This window comes from Paralichthys olivaceus, chromosome 13 (assembly GCF_024713975.1).
Source record: "Paralichthys olivaceus isolate ysfri-2021 chromosome 13, ASM2471397v2, whole genome shotgun sequence".
NCBI classification, from domain to species: domain Eukaryota; kingdom Metazoa; phylum Chordata; class Actinopteri; order Pleuronectiformes; family Paralichthyidae; genus Paralichthys; species Paralichthys olivaceus.
Window position 1 is genome coordinate 3,175,543 of NC_091105.1, and position 22,758 is coordinate 3,198,300.

General features: G+C 41.9%; 1 protein-coding gene across 1 annotated transcript in view; it reads right to left on the reverse strand.

Annotated features, from left to right (window-relative positions):
- Positions 1 to 22,758, reverse strand: part of thsd7ab (thrombospondin, type I, domain containing 7Ab) — a 115,355-nt gene that overhangs the window by 29,144 nt on the left and 63,453 nt on the right. The window contains exons 9-14 of the mRNA XM_069537986.1: positions 20,590 to 20,836; positions 12,984 to 13,099; positions 11,442 to 11,577; positions 10,985 to 11,088; positions 8,373 to 8,567; positions 6,839 to 7,105 (exon numbers count right to left, since the gene is read on the reverse strand). Coding sequence (XP_069394087.1) covers positions 6,839 to 7,105; positions 8,373 to 8,567; positions 10,985 to 11,088; positions 11,442 to 11,577; positions 12,984 to 13,099; positions 20,590 to 20,836 — 1,065 coding nt within the window. The remainder of the gene's footprint in view (positions 1 to 6,838; positions 7,106 to 8,372; positions 8,568 to 10,984; positions 11,089 to 11,441; positions 11,578 to 12,983; positions 13,100 to 20,589; positions 20,837 to 22,758) is intronic.

The following is a 22,758-nucleotide window of genomic DNA, read 5'->3' on the forward strand; positions in this document are numbered from 1 at the left end:
AGCTGGAAAGAAGAATCTTGTTTTCGTTATCGTTTCTGCAACAACATTCGTCTCTAACTCCCAAAGCCCAGTTTTTCTTCTCAATCAGACAAACAGACATTTAACTTCTCTTTAAAGGCCAAACGTTGCAAGAGCACAGAAGACTATTAACTGATACTTCACAAACTAATACAAATGCACTTATTGATTTCAAACCCGGTGGAATGAAAACACGGCCAACACTCAGAGGCTCAATTTTATGGTGTGTTATATGAAATTGAAAAGAAATCTAGCAGAGCAGTGGTTAAATCTGGAGGCTAGCTTCATTATTTCAATCTATTTTGTCACGGCAGTCAACAGGGATGTTTTTAACCATCGCACTCTGCTTGTTACGCCTCTTTTATCTTTCTCCATCTCCGAGCTGTGGTTTCCTCAGTTTGCTTCTGTACACACAGGTCAAATGTGTTGATAGGGAGATTATTCTTCTGAACCTTTTGCTTTGTTTGTTTGTTTTTTTTGCCCACTTGCGCAAAGAGAAAGCAAAATATATATTTAGAGAGAGAGAGATCACAACTAGATACTTATTGTAGGCTTGTGTAACAGCACTGGCCTGTAAATCAGTTTATCCTTTTATTAAGAAAATCGATGCGGTGAATGAGGCGGGAAAGTGGAGTGTCACACTTAGTGCCTAACCGCTTCCTCTTCCTGATGAGGGCTCTTTCAGTCGGCTCGGCCTTTTAACAGTGAGACATGCGGTGCGATGCTGACTGACTACTTCCCACCAAGTGGAGAGAAAGCTGGTTCGTCAGACCTCACAAATCAATCTCGTCAGTCAGTGTGTACGCGACGCTTTCTTCTCACTTCATTTTTTGAACCTCCAGCTGAGCACGGACAGCGTGTTCCTCTGCTGCTCCGTCAGGCTTCACCCTGACGCAATCATGCTGCATTCCACTCAATTCAGAAAGCAAGATGTTCCCGGTTGAAATTTCTGATTTCCCACTGTGTGCTTGAAGACAAACACGGCTGACAAGCTGGCATATTTGTCTTTGGCTGGTAATTACACCAGTGAACAAAGCGGGTGAAGCGTCTTGAACCTGGTGACTGACGGCAGCCATAGGTATGCATAAACCCTGTCTCCTCCATGTTAAGGGATGGGGCAAAGACAAAGTAAACGTGAAATACATTTTTCTCACAGATACTTTCTCTTATTTTAGGTTCTCCCTCGTGCAAGTTCAAGTGTTTCTGATCAGTTTGGTTTTAATGAGTTATTTGATAAGATAAAAATGGGGCAAAGCGTCATGATTGACAGCTGAGGCTGACTAATGATTGACCGAATGTATTGATTCACATTTCATGAATATTAAAGAAAGAAAACCAGGTTCAAGATTTATCCCAACGTTCAGTTTAAGGCTCCAGTACCACTGACATGGATATAACTGTACAGGAAGAAAAAAGGTTTTATTATATGAAAGTATGCGTTGGTCTAATCAAATAGTGGCAAATCTATTTCACTTTGCCCTTCAGTTGATGCTTGATGATTTACAGTGCATGCCTCTGTGGGTGCCGCCAAGGTTGCATGACGTCGGGGAGGTATGGATCCGCCCTGAGCTCACGAGGAGAAGGTCTTTGACTTTGAGTGGCGTTCCATTGTACTCTTTCTAGCAGGAGGTTGGAAAATCTCGACTTCAGAGTTATCTGGAACTCAGCATGAGCTGCCAGGCACAGCGACAGGTGTCCTGCACTGACCGCTGAGCTCGGCTAGAGCAAATGGAGGAAAACTAGAGGGGAGAGTGGTAGTCATTTGTTTTTCTTTGTGCAGAATGTCAGTCTGTTCTATTACTGATGTTGACTGATTTGACAACTGATGTCCCAGTCTCGAAGCCATGTCAGGTCACATCCAGACCCAAAAATAGCACAGCAATGAAATTAATAAATAAACCTTGAAGCTGTTTTGCTGTGGTCGAGTTGCTCGAGGAACAATTGAGACGGGGAAGCTGCAAAGTCTTGTCTGATTAATAAATACAGACATATTTTTATGTGTAGCAGGAGCTGAAGACCTTTCATAACAGCTAATAAAACAAAAAGACAGGATTTGGAAAGACAATCACTTTACCCTTGATGAGTGCAACAGTAGAAATATGTCACAAAATAAAGCATCCAGTATAAAGTTGGTGACAGATTAGATCTAGATTTTTGTACGGAGAATGTTGCCTTGAAGTTAATATAATTAGAAAATAAATCATCTGTCAATCCAGCCATGACCAGAATCCTGGCAACACTTTGGCATCAACTAAATACACAGTGACATCCATAGAGATGCACACACACAGACCCACTTTTGGGGACATAAACCACAGCTACTACTTGTCTCTAACCCCAACCTCTAACACTAAGCCAAAAGAAGCCCCAATTTAACAGGTCGTCCCAAATAAATTGCCCTTAAGTCTCCCTGAATGAGGCCGACAGGAACATACATACACAAACACACACACTGTCCTCTACACTCTAGTGTCTCTATGTCCAGATCAACAGCATAAGCTCTGAAGTAAGCTCCACCCCCTCTGACCTCCAACCGTAGGTCGTGCAGTTAACTCCCGTCAGTCTGGATCACTGAACCTGTCTCTTATCTGTCACTCAGAGGACACGTTACACCTCAGTAGCAGTTCACTCGTAGTTCACCAGATATTAACTTGTTGGGTTTCATGCCAAGTGCCCAGGAGGCTTTTGGGCGGAGTCCAGGAGGGAGATCACTGAGAGATCATTCCTGTTGTCTTTAGAGGTCAACTCGCAACCTGGCACGAGCTCCCGCTGAACTTCTGTGGTGATGTGGTTCCCCCGAAATATTCACAGTTTCACTCCTGAACCTCCCAGTGATGCAGACGACTTTTAAGATCCACATCACTTTCAGTAATGACACGATAACGACAGCTTCTGCGTGTGTTTCCTTCTTTTCTCTTTGCACACACAAGAACTCACTGTTATTTCTGTACGTGGGCACAATGTTTACACTTGAAGAGCAAAGATTGATGCAGAAATTGAAGACAACCACTTTATGTGGCAAATACAAAATGTGCAAAAGATTGATCACTTGCACAGTGATCCATTTGCTAAATTCCCTGACGCTCCATAAATTCTAGCAATCCTTGGCGTTCCTCCCAGAAACGTTCTAAACTCGTCGAACAATATCCTGGATTCTTCAGATTCGTAGAGGTTGTTTTGACAAGTAAGGATTTCGTGTTGTTTTAAGCACAGTTGCTTTAAGAACTGGATGGGACCCAACATGAGGGAGTGCAGTTTATTACAATATTCTGCTTCTTCGCTGATTATTTTTAGGATTTCATTACAGGATAAAAAATGTGCCTTTTTTTTTTTTTTTGGTCAAAGGAAGGAACACGAGAACTCATTGAATTTGGATCAAGGGTAGAACCAGCTATTTAATCTAGTGCAGCTTGATTGAATTTAAGGGAAGTGTTCGCCTTGGTGGAGGTTTGCGTTTTTCTGAATGCTTCTATTTAACCCATCATTTTGCAGATGGAAGGGTTTCGGACGTATCAGTTGTATATTGCAGTCTATTTTCCCAGGATAACCAACACTAGCTTTAACCACTGGAATGATGTTTATACCAGCAGCAGGTAATAATGTGTAATATCCAAAATAAGACGGACTCAGAAAGAGGGTGTGTCCCTGGGTGACCCAAAGATCTCAAATCTCCATATTATCGGCCCCTGACACAGAATTTCCTCCATTCATCAGGTGGTTGTTTTAAGAATCTGAATCAAACATAACGTTCTAAATTTTCAACCTGCACAATCGTCTTCATGGTGATAGGAGCAACCTCTGGGACTCAGTGTTCAGTTTGGAGCCTTAAGGAAAAGAGAGAATCCTTTCATGAACATGACTAATCTTATCAGACACTGACCCCGTTCCTCAATCCTTGACATCACATCATCAACGTGTGGTAACAGAGTAACTCAATTATACAGCACTGCCTCTCTGTGTGTTGCTCTTCTTTTCACCGTCACGCACCGACAAATCTGTTCACTCCCGGTTCTTCCCGGGTTCACAGGTCATCAGCAAGATGTTGGGCTACAAGCTTCAACCTTCACGGTTTCTCACAGTGACTGCGTTCCCTCCTTCTTTACCACTTCCTGCTGAGACAAGGCTAAACCCCCTGAGCCGTCCAGTAATATTGAGTCATGGTAAAGGTAAAAGTGTAATTACAGTCTGAAATATCAGAAATGTTAAATATATATATGACATAGACAGGGACTCACAAGACTTTTCATCTTTGACACAGTCATACATTTGATATTTCAATGCATACTGACATTTTGTTAAGCAGTTACATCATCACCTCCACCAAGGAGGTTCTGTTTTCACCCCTGTACATTTGTTTTTCAGCTGGATTACACAAAAACTTGGTGTATCAAGTTTAGGTTCGAACAGACGCCAAGAAATAACGTATCTCATATCTTTTTCCCACATTGCTTTCTTTAATACCAGTTTCCCAGAGAATAATTAATGGATCTTGTGCAGATCCACAAATAAAAATCCTCTTTTTGTACGGAGCAGTCATTCGTTTTGACTCTTCTACTTTCATTATCTTAATTGTGCATTTTCCTGTTGATCAGTTTTAGTAGAAACTTTATTCTTTCTTCGAGTCCAGTTCGTTGCTCTGCATGAATGCATATGTGCAGTTATGCTCTTCTTTCCTCATTAGATATTTTTGCAGGATGAGTTTGAAAACTCCTCTGCAACAACAGTGTGAATTTAGCTTCACATCAAGTCAGCATGACAAACACAGTTTCACTCAGTCTTGAGTTGGTGCTGTGAGTCTGTTGATTAGTCTCAGGTCCCGACCCCCTCCGTCTCAGCTCTTCCTTTGCCTTGATTATATTCAACATGACAACACACTAATTAGATCTTCTTCTGGCTGCAGTTATTGCTGGGAACTAATAGAATCAGGAATTTGTCATTTGGCTGTTATTCGCTTCTTGTGCTGCTGATTATTAAATCCCTGCTGTTAAGATTATCTTTGACCGTTTAGATGGTTAAGAAATACCTGAATTTACAAATCAAATTAAAATCTTCTAAATGAATTATACTCTGACGTTTTTAAATTGTTTCTCACTACAACTGTGTTAACTCACAATGGCTCTCGAGACCATTCGGTGTTATCTTCCCTTGAAATATCCACTCGCTCACATAGAAATAGTGAGCAATACCTCAAACCTGGGATCGGCTTGCACTTTTAATGATAATCCCCTTTTAATCTGTGGATGTCGGTGGAGTACAGAGATAAGAGTGGCACGGTTCGCCTGATCAACATCATAGCTGAGGGCACTGAGTCAGCTGGAGGAACCGTGTCTCCTCCTCTATCAAGATTAAAAGTGACAATGGCTGCGATGGAGAAAACGGCAGAGAAAATGAAGGAGGGAGTGGCAGAGAGAACGAGGACAGAGCGACTGAATGAGGGGAGAAAATAAAGATTTTAATGATATCTTCGAGATTCACATGTACTTACACCAAGACTCCAGAATGTGTTTTTGTTTGTGAGCGTGCACCTCAAGAAATATCTCTCTTCTGTTTTCAAGCTCAGTAATGCTTGAAGATGAATGCACACAAACATTCACATGGAAAGATACACACAGCCTGACATACACACACAGAAACCCACAACCCCATCTTTACAATGTGCACTTCTCACACCCACACTCAGATTAACTAACGCATCCAAATCTGTGACTCACACTCGGAGACTAAAACCATGTTCATATGTGCACAACAACTGATGTATTTATTTGAACATCTCCCGCATTCTATTTCACAGCAATTTCACAACGAGTTTCTGAGCTCGGATTTTTTTTTCTTGAAGTATTTTGGATCTAAGATAAGACCTTACGACGAGGAGACAAATGATCCCGACATCAATGTGGCAGAAAAAGGAGCCTGCGCACCTGAAATCCAGAATTTAAAATGAGTCGCTGTAGCCTGTGTGTGGGAGAGGCTCTCGCCTGTGCAGAAACAAAATCTTTCAAATCACATGAATATTTAACAGAACCAACAAAATCTGTTTCTGCGTTTTCAAGCTGATTTCTGTCGACTTCTAGTTACAGGTCGATTTTAAAGGGTCAGATCACGCAAACTATAAAAAAACGTATTTTGACCTCATATCTGTTTTATGAAGCCAAACAGATCCAGGTCAGTTAGATAACTGACGTGAGGAACAACAGAGCAGAGTAATTCATTAGAGTCGTGTTGCCGAAGTTCAAACTACCTTGAAATCTGTAGTAAAATATCATCAAACAGGACAAAGTCATTTCTGCAGCAGTGGTTTGACACACCCAGTGAAGACCCTAACCTCTGACCTTAAGCAATGATTTAAACCATATAACAGATGTCGTATTAACAGAAGACTGTGTATGATTGTTTTTATCTGTTTTTATTTTTGTATTTAAGTTTCCACTGCTGTGAACACCGAAAACAAAAGTCCATTCACCCCCATGGTACTGAAGTAAATGGATTCCGCATGGATGGACATTTCTAGATGTATGTTTTGTTTTTTTTTTCCTGTTGGTCGACTGTGGCTCAGGATGTAGAGCGGGTTGTCCACTAACTGAAAGGTCAGCAGTTTGATCCTGTGCTGCAAATAGAGGCACTGGATGAATCTGTGAATGGAGAAACTGAACCACCAGACAGGAAAAATTATAAAACACTGAAGCTCCTGAAACACCTCGTCACTGGTTCGTTCCCTCAACCTCAGGGAACAACACAACTCTAACTATGAATCTAAATACATGATACTAAAAGCAACAAACCCCTGCGGTGACAAACATACACTTGACACAGACACACTCACCATGACTGTTGCAGCGCAAGGTCTCCACCAGCCTGTTGTCCTGGTCGTAACACACCATGGCCTGGTAGCGGTAGCCCTGTCCGCACTCCTTGATGTCTCCCTGGACCTTCATTCCCAGGACGCTCTCCACTCTGCCCCCCTCAGGCAGGATGCAGTCTGACCAGTTCCCCACCGGCTGAGCGTTGTACTTGTCGCAGGGACAGTACTGGGTCTCACTCAACGGATACATTTGCGTGTTCTTGCACTTGTCTTTCTTCTTGCTCCTCCCTGAGGAAGTGGAGGGGAAATAAAGATGAGCCAAACTGCCAGAGGAGAGGTGACTCTGGTGACTCTGGTGTTGGTGGATTTCTGTCTCTGAGGTTCTGAGGCTACAGTCGTGGTCTTGTTTCGTGTAGTGTACTCACTGACAGCAACAGCAACCTCCGAGGATAGATTACGCTGGAAAAATGGCTCCAAGCGAAGTGATCTTTCACTGAAGCATCTCGACATTTTTTATCCTCAGACATGTCAACCATCATTGATTGATGCAAGGAAACATTTTCCTTCTAGCAGTTTATCATTAGACGATGTCTCCCATACAAATAAGGAGATGTGGCATCTTTGCTTTCTGGTTCCAGTGTCTTCATCAAGCTGGTTTCCCTGCCTTGTTATTTTGCAGCCTCAAAATAATACCACCTAAATGTATCTTAAATCAAAACCATGCCTCTAAGCTGTATACTGCTGTGTAGCATTTAGTGTTTGTAGCTGTAATTTCTCTGCAAAGGTCACATTGATCAACAGGCAGCAGCAGAATATGTTATATTCCCAACTTTTACAATCCTATTTAAGGAAAGTGAATTCGTGCCACTTGTTTCTTTATTGTTATTGAGCAAAGAATTCTGACCTTAATAAGAGGTAGAGCCTTGTTTATTTCATGAATAAAAGGATCTGAGAGGGAGAAGCCAACATCTCATATATTCCCCAAATACAACTGGGATTTAGGATAAATCTATAAAATCCACAACCTCTCCTTTACGCTTCAAACCAACAGTTTCATCTCCAAAAACACTGTCAGTGTGCGTCCTGCTCTTTAACACTGAGTTGAAAGGGTCAAAAGACACTCCACTCTCACATTCGGTGAAAATAAAAGCTGTTCAAATCCACTTTCTCACAGTTTAGAGTTGACTTCTCAGCGCCCTCAGGAACACCTTGTGGAGGTGCATTAATGCATTGCACCACTTTCATCATTTGCTTTTATGGCTGTGATGCACGAGGCAACTCTCAGAGGACAATCTGATGGATAACAAAGGCTGTGGAGTTATTTCAGATTTGTTGCTTTAATCCCACCGGAGCATTTAGCTGGCAAGAGCTATCTGAACAGATTTACACCTTCGTGTTTCACTTTACAGCGAGTCTCTTGGAGAGTTGCCCGCCAACGTTATGCCCCAAACTACCTTGTACCTCATCAACTAAAACTGCCGTGCAAATAAGCTCGTCTGAAAAAGAGATTACGGCGACATCGTCCGTGCTGCGCCGCTTTCTGTTTCTTTCTCACCTATCAACGCCCTCTTTCTGGTGCGGACGCCGACACAGTCAGCTGTGCAGGAGGAGAACTTGGACCAGTTGGTCAGCTGGCAGTCATCCTGGCAGGGGAGCTGGCAGTGCTGAGTGATGACTGGCATGGCCTTGGCGAATTTCAGACACTCGCTGATGTCAGCCTGCGTTCCGTCCAGCTGGCGACAGGACACAGCTGGGACAAGTCGAGGAAGTTGTAAAAAAAAAAAAAAAAGGCTCCATTACAATGTGTAGGACATTACATCATTTAATGTCTGTTTGTTGCAGCAGACCTCACGTCAGACCTGTAAATACAACTCTGAGGTACTTATAGTAAACTCCATCTATTCATAGGAAGATATCATACTTTTTACTCCACTACAACTTTAAGCATTATCTTTTTGTCCTTGAGATCTATCATCTGGTTTTCGAAGGGAATCCCAAATGGGAAACAGAACAGTCCAATAACATGGAACACAACCGTTACAAAACAAACAATGGAAAACACAGTAGGGGCAGAAAGACCAAAGTTACAATCCAAGACCTGAAACAATAACACGCACAAAAGTGAAAGAAAGGATTAATCTGTAAATAAATTAGCAATGAAATAAGAATGCAATAAGAAATAATAGAAAAATCATTACTTAGACATGAGCAATTTTATACGATGAGAATACTGAACATTTTTTGATTTATCTAAATTAAGAGAGAAAACAGATTCCAATCAGAAAATGTATAAAATACACAACCAGCTAAGATTTCAAATTTAATTTAATAAATGTGCTTTTATAAACAGTTAGGTGATTAGATTAAGACCAAGCTCAGTCTCATGTGGTATAAATCTGCAGCAGCAGCCGCTGATCTGAGGTTAGAAGGTCTAATTTTATAGTCCAGCACATTCCACCTCATTAAACCACAAATTGCAGGATATAGTAGATCATGTTAATTGGTTTAAAGTGCTGCTGGTAGGTGGATTTTGACACCTTGGCACCTTCAGACAGAGCCACGCTCGCCGTGTCTCCATGTTTCTAATCTTTATATCAGTAAATATAATCGTCCGTTGGCTATATCTTCATTTTAATCGACAGATATGAGAGTGGACTCAGCGAGAAAGCAAATATTAAGTGATGGCACTTCGTGGATGAATCTCCGTCAGAGCTGCCGGCTGAGACGTGCTTCCTGTGACTTACAAAATCAGTGCTGCTGTTGCGCTACATAACATCGATGTTAGATCTAGAGGGTAACTAAGTCACTGAAAAATGCTGAAATCAGAACTCTTCAGATCAAATCTCACAAGGGGCTAAATAACAAATATGAGAATAACAGACACAAATGCATTTGGTTTGAAGCCCACGAGTCGGTTTGTCTTGAGTTTCATCATCCCATTCTTTGTTCTTCAATAAAGGGTATTACTCGTGTTGCTGCGATATTTCATTTTCGTGTGATGCGGACGTTCTGCAGGGCTGTACCTTCATAGAAAAATCAATCTTTAAGCACATTTTTGCTGAACCCCCGTGGGCACCGCTATTGGTTTTGAAAGCCTCTGTCAGATGGCGTGTGAGGTCAGATCTTACCTTGCACGAGTGTGTGAGAAAGAGAGAGAATTGTACATGTACCCAATTGTTTTTAATCTAAGTGCCACTGAAGTGTTGTTTTTTCTTTAAGGAAAGTTTCTGTCCAGCCACACGACAGATTTTCATAAAACACAAAGCAGAGGAGACAGACAGTCTCATTTGTTTTAAGTCAGCGACCAAAAAAAGGTCATTTTAAAAGTGTGAGAGGTGTGAAAACATGAGCAGGAGACGTCGAGCGTCTCATGGTATCACATCAGGGAGAAGCTTCATAGGATTTGTAACTGTGAGTAAGGTTAAAATGGACCTTAGAGCCTTTTCATAAATGGACTCACTCTTCCATCCATTAATGTAAGTTAGCGAAGAAAGACAGATATATAAGCACTAATAATGGTCTTCTATAGGAGCTGGAGCATAATGAAATTGATCATTCTGCGTGACCCACTGAAATTGGATTTTTCTGAAAGCCTCCCAGGACTACATGGAACATCCATCCTCTTTTAAAAAAGCAAGAGGAAATCATTTTATTTTATTTTTTTAGAGGGACAACCGCAGCTTCTTTAAAGCGCTTGTCACTTATGCATGAAGCCCATATGAACAGGAAGTTGTGCTGCCGCATGCTAGAGCAGCATCTTCTCCCAAATTCCAACAAGAGACGTTCCATTAAAATTTCATGGCAAGAGCCTGAGGTGCTAAAAAAAATAAATAAAATAAAAACTGTCAAACAAGTCTCCAGAGATGCGGTGATGAGACACATTTCCTTCCCAAACTTAGGAGGATTACAAAAAATAAAAATAAGTCTCTTGTTGATGTTTTTAACGGAGGTGTCAGCCCCAGTTTGTGTGGCTTCATGTCAGTGGGAGGACTTGATGTGTGACTGAGTAAATTGGCCCTTTCTCTAAACCTTGGCACGTCCATCTGCTGCCTGGTGGCTGCGATCCAGATGCAGCGCAATGAGCAAAGATTTAATTTACGCTGATGGGGGACGGTTCAGTGACGGATGCAAAAAGGGAAATGGGAGACGGAGAGATTGGACGTGTACCTCTTGTTTGAAGTCCGGGTCCACAGGTCTCCTGCGCTGTGGGACTGTCCTGTCTGAGAAACCACGGCACCAGCTGGCACTTCCTCCATTTATGTGTTTTCCACCTGGTACAAATCAGGACAGTTGATTCATATCAATGCACTGTTTGCTATGACTGCAGCATAAAGCACCTATACATATTTAACTGCGACTTTTCATACAATATTACCAATATCTTAAATGAATTCAAATACACGTCTGTTTTTATGATTTGTATTAAACATGACAACTGTGCCAAGAATTATCATAGAAACATTATCATTATTCTGGAAAATAAAACTTTTCATATCAGCAAACATAAATGCGGAGACCACTGTGTCTGTGAAAGACTCATATCGGCTGATAAATCTGCTCTTGAACAGAAATAACGCAGCTGTGATAATCATTATAGTTCCAAATCATACTTCAGGGCCTTCACCTGAAACCTGGACAGACTTTGGGGACCTCACAGTCCTTCTCCTCCTCCAGCAGCTCTGGACACTCCTGTCCTCCGTTAGACGGCAGCTGGATGATAAGACGCTTCCTCGATTGCTTTCTCTTCACAGGGTTACCAGCTGTACACACACAGATAATTACTGAATTAAAATAAGAAATATGTCTCGAGTGATGAGTGAGGCAGCACTTCCAATCTATCCTCGAAGAATGCTCTCAGAGACTGACATTGCCGAATCCAATGGACAGCTATCACACACACAACATGCACGTATGATTACTCGGGATATCAAGCCAACGGTGATGATGATGGAGAAAAATTCCATTAGAGTTTAGAATTGACTCCGATTAAATTTATGGTATTTACACGTGTGGAGATGCCCTCGAGTCATTCATTAAGACGAAATGAGCCTCTGGGTAATCCCGAACTCTGCTTTAAACCTCTGTATGTGGGCGGTGTGTAATTCTCTGCACAAGGTGAAGGTATCAACAGCATCACATTAAAATGCACAGCCAGTGGCTCAGCATGCTCAGACTGTAGAGATTTATGCCCCAGTGTCAAATGAAGAGGTCATCAAAATATGGACGATAATGATTTTCGGTCGTAAATCGATGTAATACGTTTGCCAGCGTCTGAACGCTCCGGCAGTGGCTGCCTGACAAAGGTGACCTCATTTTTTTCACAGTGTGAAAACAACAACGCCGCGCGGACGCTGACACTTGTAGCCACGGGCGAGTCAGTTCGCTAGGTGTAATAAAAGAGGTCAGAGCAGAGATGGTCGTACATGTCAATCTGTCAAACTTATCGTGTGTAACAAGACGTGAGTGCGTGTGTTTGTGTGGCAGTTAATGTGCTTGTCTCTGTGCAGAGGGTCACGCCTCTGTAGTTTCTCTACACAGCTGCTTCTGTGTAATAGTCGTGACCATAAGCTGAAAATAAAGACGCCCAGCACCCAGAAGGTGACGCCAAATCATCTTGGGACATGGACCAAACTTAAAAAAGTCGAATTAAATGTTCTCAAAGACGGTGTCTTCTCTCTTTGAGTTCTTAGCACTCTGATGTTTGTTCAATTGTTCGTGTTTCTGATGAGTTCGGTTTGAATTAGTTATTTAAGTCTTTTGGTCGAGTGCTGGAGCGTTTCAAAGGACTTTCAAGGCTCAAGGGACTGTGGGGGAGTCGAACAGAAGAAACATACACACCACATCATTCAAGTTCTCAAACCATTCCCTGTGTGTCGAACTTCTAAATAAAATTCAGACTGTGCAGACACAGGAACAATAGTAAAGTAGAAAAGTGCAAATTTGATTTGATTATTTTGGTTTTGAGTCATATTGCAGTTCACCATCGTGACCTGAAGCTATGACAGTAATCACAGTAAGAATGAGAAAGCCCTTGTTAAACCCTTTCTTCTAAATCAAGCAATTAGATAACCATGACTCATTTCCCACTGATCTGTGTGAGGAAGTAAGACTCCACAACAGCTGGGTCATCCCTCCCTGCTGGTGATTACAATTTATTTCACTGTACCTTCGTCGCAGGTGACAGGACACGGCGTCCAGTCGCTGAACGGGGTCACGATGCAATCCTTCTTGCAGGGCAGCTGACACGGTCGCACTGTGCTGGGGCGAGGGCCGTCTGGACACCTGAGCAAACGAAACACACACAAACACAGCAGGGCTGCAGAGTGACACTGCTGGGGACTTGTGATGAGGTCTGAGGCCAAAATACTGGATGAATGATTCTTGCTTAGAGGATTTAAACCCCTCCCCCCTCTTTGGCCTCAGAATCTGAAAGACCGAATTTCAGCTCTTTTTAAAACTGGGGTAGGAACTTTATTTTCAACATCATTAGGCACGAAGACCCTGTAAAATCCCGTCTTATACACAAATGAAATCCCAAGTGTTTCATATGCATATATTTTTATTCATCACTCACAGGAAGCAACAATTTAACAAGGGGGGGGGGGGGAGGCTTTGAACACGACTGCCAGTTGAACCTGAGTCATAAAAATAAACCTTACGTTTCTGTAACACAGTAAATATAGAACATTATATAGTTTAATTTGCCTTTTGACATTAAAAAATCACTGACCATACAGTAAGTGCTCATCTAGACGTTCTATTTCCCACCGTGTTAAGTGATTCGTTGATGTGTTTGTGCGAGAACTATTTGAAATGATTACTAGCAGGAATATAAACTGTTTGCTTATGTATGAATGAGTATCACTGTGCACTGTCCATCACTGCATTGCTTGAATACAGAATGTATTTATTCCAGGCACAATCTGGGGCAATAACAACGATGAAAACCTCTGTAATCACATCCAGTTGATGACTGATGTGTGCCATCTGGCTGACAGCAATATATAAAGAAGAGATGGTCACATCCCCCAGCCGAGCCCTGTAAAACCTCCAGGAAATGTTCAGCAGGTCTGTATGAGGATGATTTCATTAATTTATCTCTGCTGAGGAAACTGTAATACGCAGAGCTTCTTAAGGATAAACCAGCAGACTCACAGATCACCCTCGGGATAGACACTCCCTTGTTTTAGCTGGATTCGGGTATCAGCAAATGATAATCCTTCTGATAGAACAGAATACGGGGTCAGGCCGAGGTTTTGTGAACAAGGGTTACGGTTAATCTTCAGTCATTTAAGCACCTAAGGTCCCCTACATACAACTGGACCACGATAAATAGGTCGAGATAGACCTGCTGGAAGACATCTTGTAATCTGATCTCCGCGATGCTGCGTTGCTGGTTCTCGCAGCCAGATGTTGCCGCTCTGTTTCCTCATGTATGACACTGACACTACGATCATCTGGGTCAGATTTAATGTTGCTAAGAATGAGCCTTCTCCTCTGGGTGTTCCATGCTCGTTAGCACGGTGTTATCAGGGAGCCTCACAGGCAAAATGTAATAATGCAACAGTGACACAAGGAGAGATTTATTTTTAATACCAATAGACAGAGATAAATCCCTCTCGAGCGGAACAAATCCTCTGGTGTCTTCATACAACTGAATGGTCCCCAGGAAAAACGAAACAGCTGCCGATTGCAGCAGTGGGAGGATACATTTACATTTTCTGTTTCAGCTGATGCTCACGTCTGTAGAGAGGAGAATGAACAGGTGTCTCGCTCGAGGACACTTCAACAGGAAGTAAAGCTGCTGAAAACCAACCTGTGAACTGAGACTGGAGAACTGTTTCTACACTGGAACCCGATGCTAACCAGGGTGTATAATCCTTTTTTTAGCTCTAGTGTCTGTTGAGATCAAGGATCTTCTTATCAAGGCAAAGCTGGCAGAGAATATGAAGACAGAAACAAACAGCGCAAAGAAAAATACAAGATGTAAATACAAAGTTCACGTGTAGTAGAAGCTTCATGTATTTAAAAGATGAGAAGTCCAATAAGCAAGACGCAAACATGCACAGTCATTCTCCAAACTTAATTTTGTCAGCCATTAATCATCTAATAGATTGTAATTATATACTAATTTCCATTCAGGTAAAACACTGAACCTTAAAAATACAGCTTGACTTTGGCCTTTGTTTAAAGCAGCACAGGCTCTGAATATCAAACAAAATCTTCAGATTGCCGAAGTTTTAGATTTCACCTTCTCTGTATTCCTTCCCCCCCGTGTTTGTGAGTTTGTGCAAATCATTTACACACAAACACAAGTAAATGTTTTGGCAAGACTGTCCTCACTAGAAAAACCACAACACACACTTGGTGCAGGTGGAGACCGGGTGGAGGGAATGCAAAGTGTGTGAGACCTCTGATCACATCTTTTCTCCGGGCATGACGAAGATCTGTCTCTTCCTTCTTGTCTGTCTCAGTTTCCACAAAGATCTCTACGTTTCTCTCATTACTCAATTAAATACATAAATAACGTTAGCTGGAGAATCTAAATCCTCCATAGGTGTTGATTTCGGTTTGGCTGTTTTGTTTTCTAGTAACCGATCTGTGTGTTTTACATGTTTTACATAAAGGGCAGTGAGTCAAAACAGGTTGGAGAGCTTCCACTTTTCTTGCAGAACACAATCCCAGCCTGAGTACTTACAGCACAATGCTTGGCTGACGACCGTCCATGGGGGTGTGAAAGCTAGTTGTAATACTGTGTTGTCATTTATGCATTTTTTATTATGTATAAATTTGTTGTTCCACCACGTCTCCTCCTTTATTTCTCCTGTTGTCATTTCTGTCTGTGACATTAAATTATTTTATCTTTGCTTGTCACAATGGTTTTATTGTTTGTTCGAAGGGAAAACAAAGTTTATTTACAAGGCGCTTGGGGTATTTTAGCTTAACGGCACAATTTTATATGAAAAATTCTCCTCCTTCTGTGTCTCACCAGTTCACGTGTGTGTGTGTGTGTCGCTGTGGAATGAATGAAGACGTCCACTAATGGAATCTGTTTTTAACCGACTGGCTGGCTGCTTCCAGTCAGTGTCACCATCTCATAATGATCTTTAAATGTCATGATTTGTTTGGAGTCAGAGACTCACACAACATGGCACCGGGAGCGTGTCCCAAAGCACAACATTAAGACAGGCAGCCCGATTGATGCTCATGATCTCTTTGCTGCTATTAGCATCAGTGAGTAGCATCAGTGAGTAGCAGTTTTTATAAGAATGAGCAGATGGTTGAGCAGGATCGTCTGTAGTTTTAAAGGAGTGTACAGACGCACAGAAAACAAGGTCTGCTGGGAAAAGATAAGACCTGATAAATGTAATAATCAAAATTACAGACTAAAAAACAAGTACATCATTTGTTTAATTTAGCATAAAACTGTTGCAGCCTCGAGGCCCTTCAGCGATCTATCAAAAACAAACAGTCTCCATTAGAAATCACGGCGGGGAGATGATTGACTGGGCTTAACTCAGCTCCTGTCGAACATCATAACCACCAAATCATTTCTTTTTCACAAATTCCACAGCATCAATGTGATTATACAAACACACATTCAGCACACAGACTGTCAGAATCAATAAGCAGACGCTGTTGTTCTTTTCCCCTCACACCACAACAGCTTTCTCGATAGGATGATAGCAGCCCGAGCCTGAGGCACTGACATATTTGTCTCTGTTGTGTCTCTGGTTTCTATTGGGCTCTGACAGTCAGTGTTTATGTGTGTGTGTGTGTGTGTGTGTGTGTGTGTGTGTGTGTGTGTGTGTGTGTGTGTGTGTGTGTGTGTGTGTGTGTGTGTGTGTGTATGTGTGTGTGTGTGTGTGTGAGTGTGTGTGTGTGTGTGTGTGTGTGTGTGTGTATGTGACATGCACTCTGTGAGGTTCACTGCCTGAGGCTGTGGGATGAAGACAGCTCAGATCCATCTGTGAATGAGATGGGGCACATCTGCATAAACAGGGTGCACACAGCCACGTCTGTAAGTTCTGCTGGGATCCCATGGGTGCACTGATCAAGAATACCTGCCAGTGTCGGATGTAGCCAGATGAAGATATGCAGGGTGAGAAAAATAAAAATAAATAAAACAATAACCATATCAAGTCACTCCTGAGTGCAGGCGAGGAAATGATGCCTGGGAGCAACAGATGGCCAGGAGACCAGAGCTGCTGCATCTTTATACGTTTGCTTTGGTAGAAAAATTAACAAACTCACACCTTCGGTTTGTTTAATGTTGACACATCCCATTAAGGTCTGTCAAATCTACTGGGGAAATACAAGGCATAAAAAAAGCGGCCACGACAGAAGGGCCATAACCTTTACACAACGACAGGCAGGTGTCAGATTAAAAGAAGCTGAATAAATGAGAGGAGCAGGATAATGAATGCAGGTGCTTTAACACAGGGCACAGGGGATCACAGACTGGTCTGATGAGTATGAAAATGACAGTGGTTCTTCAGCTGAACACCTACGGGAATATTCAGCGCAAAAATAATAGACATTGAATTCCACTGCTGTCATCAAAATCAGCGAATGAGGAGATATTTTCTGACAAGGCGTGTGAGGTGCTCACAGAAAAAAGCATTAGCATCATTCGCGGATTGAGCATAATGTTAGTTCAGGCAGGTCAAGCTCAGCCTCGATCCAGTACGTCAGCTGACAGCAGCAGATCTTTGTTCCAGTTATAGCTCAGCTGATCCTCTCCTATTTATTTATTTGGTATAAATAAATAAATATAAATAAATATTACTTTTTAAGCTGCTTTAGATGCCTACTCCTTTTTTTTTTCTGCACTCTATTCTTGTAGGTTTGTTTTGACTTTTCACTCACGTATGTTGAATGCAGATAATTTGACCTCCTCCAGCTCTGTTAAATATCTCATGTTGCTTTGGAAACCTGCTCATGACTGTGTTGATTGGCAGAACTCTTTTATGGCTGAAAAACACAGCTAATTGTCAATCAACCTAATAAGACCCATTTGGGGAGGGGGAGCATTTGCCACTGTGAGTTAAAGAGTCAAAGTCATTTCATTATGTGTGTGTGTGTGTGTGTGTGGTTGTGTGTGTGTTCACAGCTTCAACACAAGAGAAATGTTCTACACCCAGAGAGCTTCTGTCTGTTGTGGTGCAGTGAAAGTCTACATGCTGGCTTCTGACTGGAACCCTGCAGGTGGACAGTGGCCTGACAAAAATCCACCTCAACACTTTGACCAGAAACGTCTTTGAAGGGTTCCAACAGTGAGAGCAGCACAACGAATGATGAACTGTTCAAAAAAAAAAAAAAAAAAACCAGACTCCGAGGTGAGGTTGAAAACAAGAAGAGTCCGACCGAGAGAAGCTTCTTCAGCACCATGGACAGCGACACTGCTCCAAAAATAAACCTCAGTCGTTGGAGAGACTCTCGACGACGCTCACAATATGTGTCACTCTCTGCTTTTACCTCCAGACACACTGGAACTGAGGCTCTGATATATATATATATATATATACACACTGTATTTCCTGTGGCCCAAAATCCCAGTGGATCATTTGACTTCATGTTCTGTCTATTAAGCTCACAGAGAACAGACAGGCGTTCGTAAACTTTCATCAAGAGCTTGAGATTGTCCCCAGTGTTACAAGTGAAAGTCCAAGAACAACAACGTGCACAAATTACTGCATGCAATAGATGTTTTTCTCTGCCACAGCAGAGTACAAGACACATTTTTTCCTTCCATATCTCTGTGAATGGCTTAAACCTGGTTATGTCAAGAGGATATACGGAAAGACTGACTTCTGAACAGTTAGCTGTGTGTTTTAAGGTCCTGCACACAACAAGCTTTTCAACTCTCGACCGATCATCAGAGTGCACATACTGCAACAACAAAAATTAATAAAAAATACAAGATGATGGAGGCAAATGGACTGAAACCTTTCTGCCATTACACTTGACACCTACAAGACTGCGACTCTGCAATCTGCTGAACCCGTGTTTGTCTCTTTGCTCCAGTTTTGCCATTTAAAAAAGTAAAATACAAGACATGCTGGACTTCGACCTTTCTGCTGAGGCCTGATAACTGCAAATGATGCGTCTGGGTCGTCAGCTGAACGAGCCACCGCTGAGCTGGACATTAATCTTCATTTTATCTTGTGTTCTCTGCGAATCACATTTCCCGTGTACACACCGCACCCCGACCCTTTAAATAATTTATGATTCCATCCACTCCTGCTAACTACGCTTGGGAGGTAAAATACAAGAGGATTTTCTGTGATTAAAGAAAATTAGCGGTGAGAGAACATGCGTGAGGAAACCTTTCGTTTGTTCTCAGTCTTTACAAGCAGATCAACCCCTTCATCTTGTCTTGTGGAGTGACTCCGTCAAACATAATTGACAAATTAGAGCTGAACCTCGTGGCGAATGTTAAAGTAGACTCACCAGTATATTGTGTATCCACCTCATGCAGGGTGGTCTTCAGAGTTAACCACAAACCTCTTGTCTCTCATCTGCCTGATGATTAAATTGCCTTAAAGTATCAATCCCACTTAATTACTGTCATTATCATCAATGAGAAATTGCCAGCGCCCAAAATGGCAGGGTTAATTAGGCTTTAAGGGACGGAAAGATTATTTATTTATCTGGTTGGCTGCGAGGGGAAGATATGAATTGGGAGTTAACTTCACGTAAAGTCTGCTCATCTCTCTTAACCAGCTCTGTCAGCGTCTCTTTGTTTCGCTCTTTGACTCTTTTACTCTCCTGCTCTCGCTTTACTTCGAACCTGCGCTGCTTCTCTCATCTGTCTCTCACTTCTTGCTCGCAATCAGTGCATTTAAATGCAAACTCATACAACAGCCTATTCTGAATATGGCGATTTTTGAATGTCGATATGTATCAAGTAAACAGTAGATTCTTCTTAGAGATTCCAGATTTATTCTGAATATATACGTGTGGCATAGGTCGGCTTTATTCAGCTTTATTATGAGTATTCTTTGGACACGTGTAGTATTCATTATTACCAGTGGATGCTATGCTAAAGAACACATGGATGTATTTGGGCAATTTGCTGATTTAAAACAATTTTAAACATCACAGAGGACATTAATATCATCGGGTACTAGGGTGTAATCATTGGTCGTACCTTATGAGTGTGTTTGAATATTTTACAAATGTCCCACAAACCTTTCAGCCTTTCAAAATCAAAAGCTTTAGAGCACTAACTATTCCTTACAGATGCTCACAGATCACAGTTTGACCCGAGAATGTAAGAAAGGCTTGTAGAATGTCTCACCCCGTTGATCTGTGTTAAAGTTCAAGGGTCTTAAATTAATTATTTCACACATCAAGAGGCGAGTGAAGTGCTCCTCTGGCTCCATTCGTCCATTCACACCTCTAGATTTCTTCCACTTTCAGTAAAAGTGTCAAAATCAGCCAAATCTGCTGTGGTAGAGATTTGTTTGAAATGAAAACGTGCCTGCACTCAGATCTTGATGACGCATCATTGAGAGCAAATAGAGTTTACCTCAGAGAAGTGAGCGATTTCCACTCTGACACAGTATTCCAGGAGCTTATTTCACACTTATATACACCTACGAATCAGAGAGGCTAGAAATAACCACTAATTCTAAACAGGACTGCCGGGGGAAAAATAATCTGCACACACATTTAAGACGAAGGCAGAGACACGGCTGGTTACAACCAAGCATAAACAAGTGCGAGAAAGATAAATCAGACGAAATAAAAGGAGAAAAGCAGCTTACTTCTTAGGAGGCACCTGTCCCACATTGACACGCACACACATGACCTTGCGAGTCTGCATTCCCGTGGAGCAGGGAGCCTGACTGTTGCTGGCAGCGCGGCCGCCCGCGGAGGTGTTGAGGGACGTGGATGAGGGGTCGTCAGAACAAAGTCCCCATGGTCCGGTCTGCCAGTGGTAAACTGTGCAGGCGTGTTCGTTACAGTTACGCACCTCCTGAAGGGCGCTGCTGTTGGGACACAGGGCACCGCCTGAAAAGAACAAAATCAGGTTCATTGATAATCATAACTGAGATATATTATTACTAAAGACCCGAGTCTAAACTTCTCTGCTGCTAAGACTCAAGGCACATTTTTCTCTATGTGGTGCACACTCCAGTAAAGAGCTCTATAAATTATTCTTAACCTATTTTTCTTCCTGAAACTCCAGGATCTGTGAAACCTATTGAATATAACAGTCTCACACATAAAAGCTCCTTTATAGTAAGAGTGTCCTGGAGTTCCATTATTTAAGAAATGCCTTCACCAGCCTTCCGACCTTATATGTAACTTGACAGTAGAGAACAAAATGATAAAAGCTGCGTTTGCAGAAGCTCACCAGGATTTTATTTACCTCCGTGGAAACGAGACAAATATTGTTTCCGCCCTGAGCACTTACATTCAGTGGGTTAGAAAACGGTAGCCATATTTTAATGCTCTGCCTGAAATTCATGAGGAGTTTAAGTGAAGAAACTAATATTCTAATGCACAATGAGATGGAAATTGTTGATAAACAACTTTGAAAAGAAACGGAAAGAGCTAGTTCTAACTTTCCAGAGCTTCTTTCCCTGAGGCTACACACCGAGGCTCAAGTTGATTGATTTGAATACGGCTGCTAGATTGAATGTGCTTAAGTGTGATAAAGGCTCAGGTGCTCTCGCTGCAGTCTCCTTTTTTGCTTCATCATCGTCATTATAAGTGTGTTTTTTGTATTTCTCTCACAGCATCATCAGTTCTTTGTCGGTCCTCTGAGATTACAGGCTCGTCCTTGGGTTGAAGGGCAAATCAGAAACTATGATTCCCAGAAACCTCAACTCAGATTAATCCTAGAAATTTTGCAGGTGTGAGCTGGAAATGTAGGATTAAAATATCTTCAAGGTGCCGACATGAAACTATAAATCTGCATACTGATAACTTTCACATCTGTCAACATGAATATGGGTAGACTATGACTACTTTAATATTATTTATTTTAGGTATTGGTAAACTGTACAACCGAGATTCTTTTTCTTGTGATTATTTACGCTCATGAGAGGTGTTGTTGACCTACATCTCATTTTTTATTCCCGTTCCCCTTGACTCGCCCACTGCTTCTCCTCCTCTCATTTCTCTTCTGAGTCATTCAGTCACTCAGTCGGTTGTGGTGTGGATTGACTGAGAGAGGCCCTCTCCGGTTTAGAGTAATGGCAACCACTTTGGGATTTCAGCAAAGATTGAGAGAGAGCTGCTGTACACCTGTATTTCGCTGCTAGAGTTGACAGAGAGCCGTGTCCGTAATTAGCGGCAGTAGACGCAGTTGGGCCTGAATCACAGACTGCCAACTCCAACAAATGTCAACCTAATAGTTACCGAGGCTGACTTCCGTCCTTCCATCTTAGCTGACTAACATGATGGTGATCCTAGTCCTAACGCGAGCATTACATGATGCCTCAGATGAACTGATGCTGAACATAAAAAAAAGGCAGACGGTAAAATGAGAAGCTGCCGAAGAGACAAGACACTAAAAACAACACGTTGGGGAAATAAATGAGTCTAATTTTTAAATTCCAAACAGGTTGTTTTGTTTTGTGAGGCAGGATTTGTGGTTAATACATTTAAAAAATCAAGGGAAACATTATTTAGGCCACATCCATACGACTATGTTTTCATTTTTGAATGAAAAACGGAAATGTTTGAAAACTCAGGGGCTGTGTTTCAGTCTGGAACTGAAGCGTTTAGAAACAATAACGAGACTCACAACCACTTGCTGATTTTTTTTTTTTTTGTTGTTGACATAATCTTCACTGATTATTATTTTTAAAATCCCATCAGCCTGAGTCATTTTAATACATTAATGTTCTCTGGATTTACTGGTTTATTCACAAAGAGCTGAAGCAAGTGCCACTTTAGCATGTCATTTAAAAGATGAGTGTCAT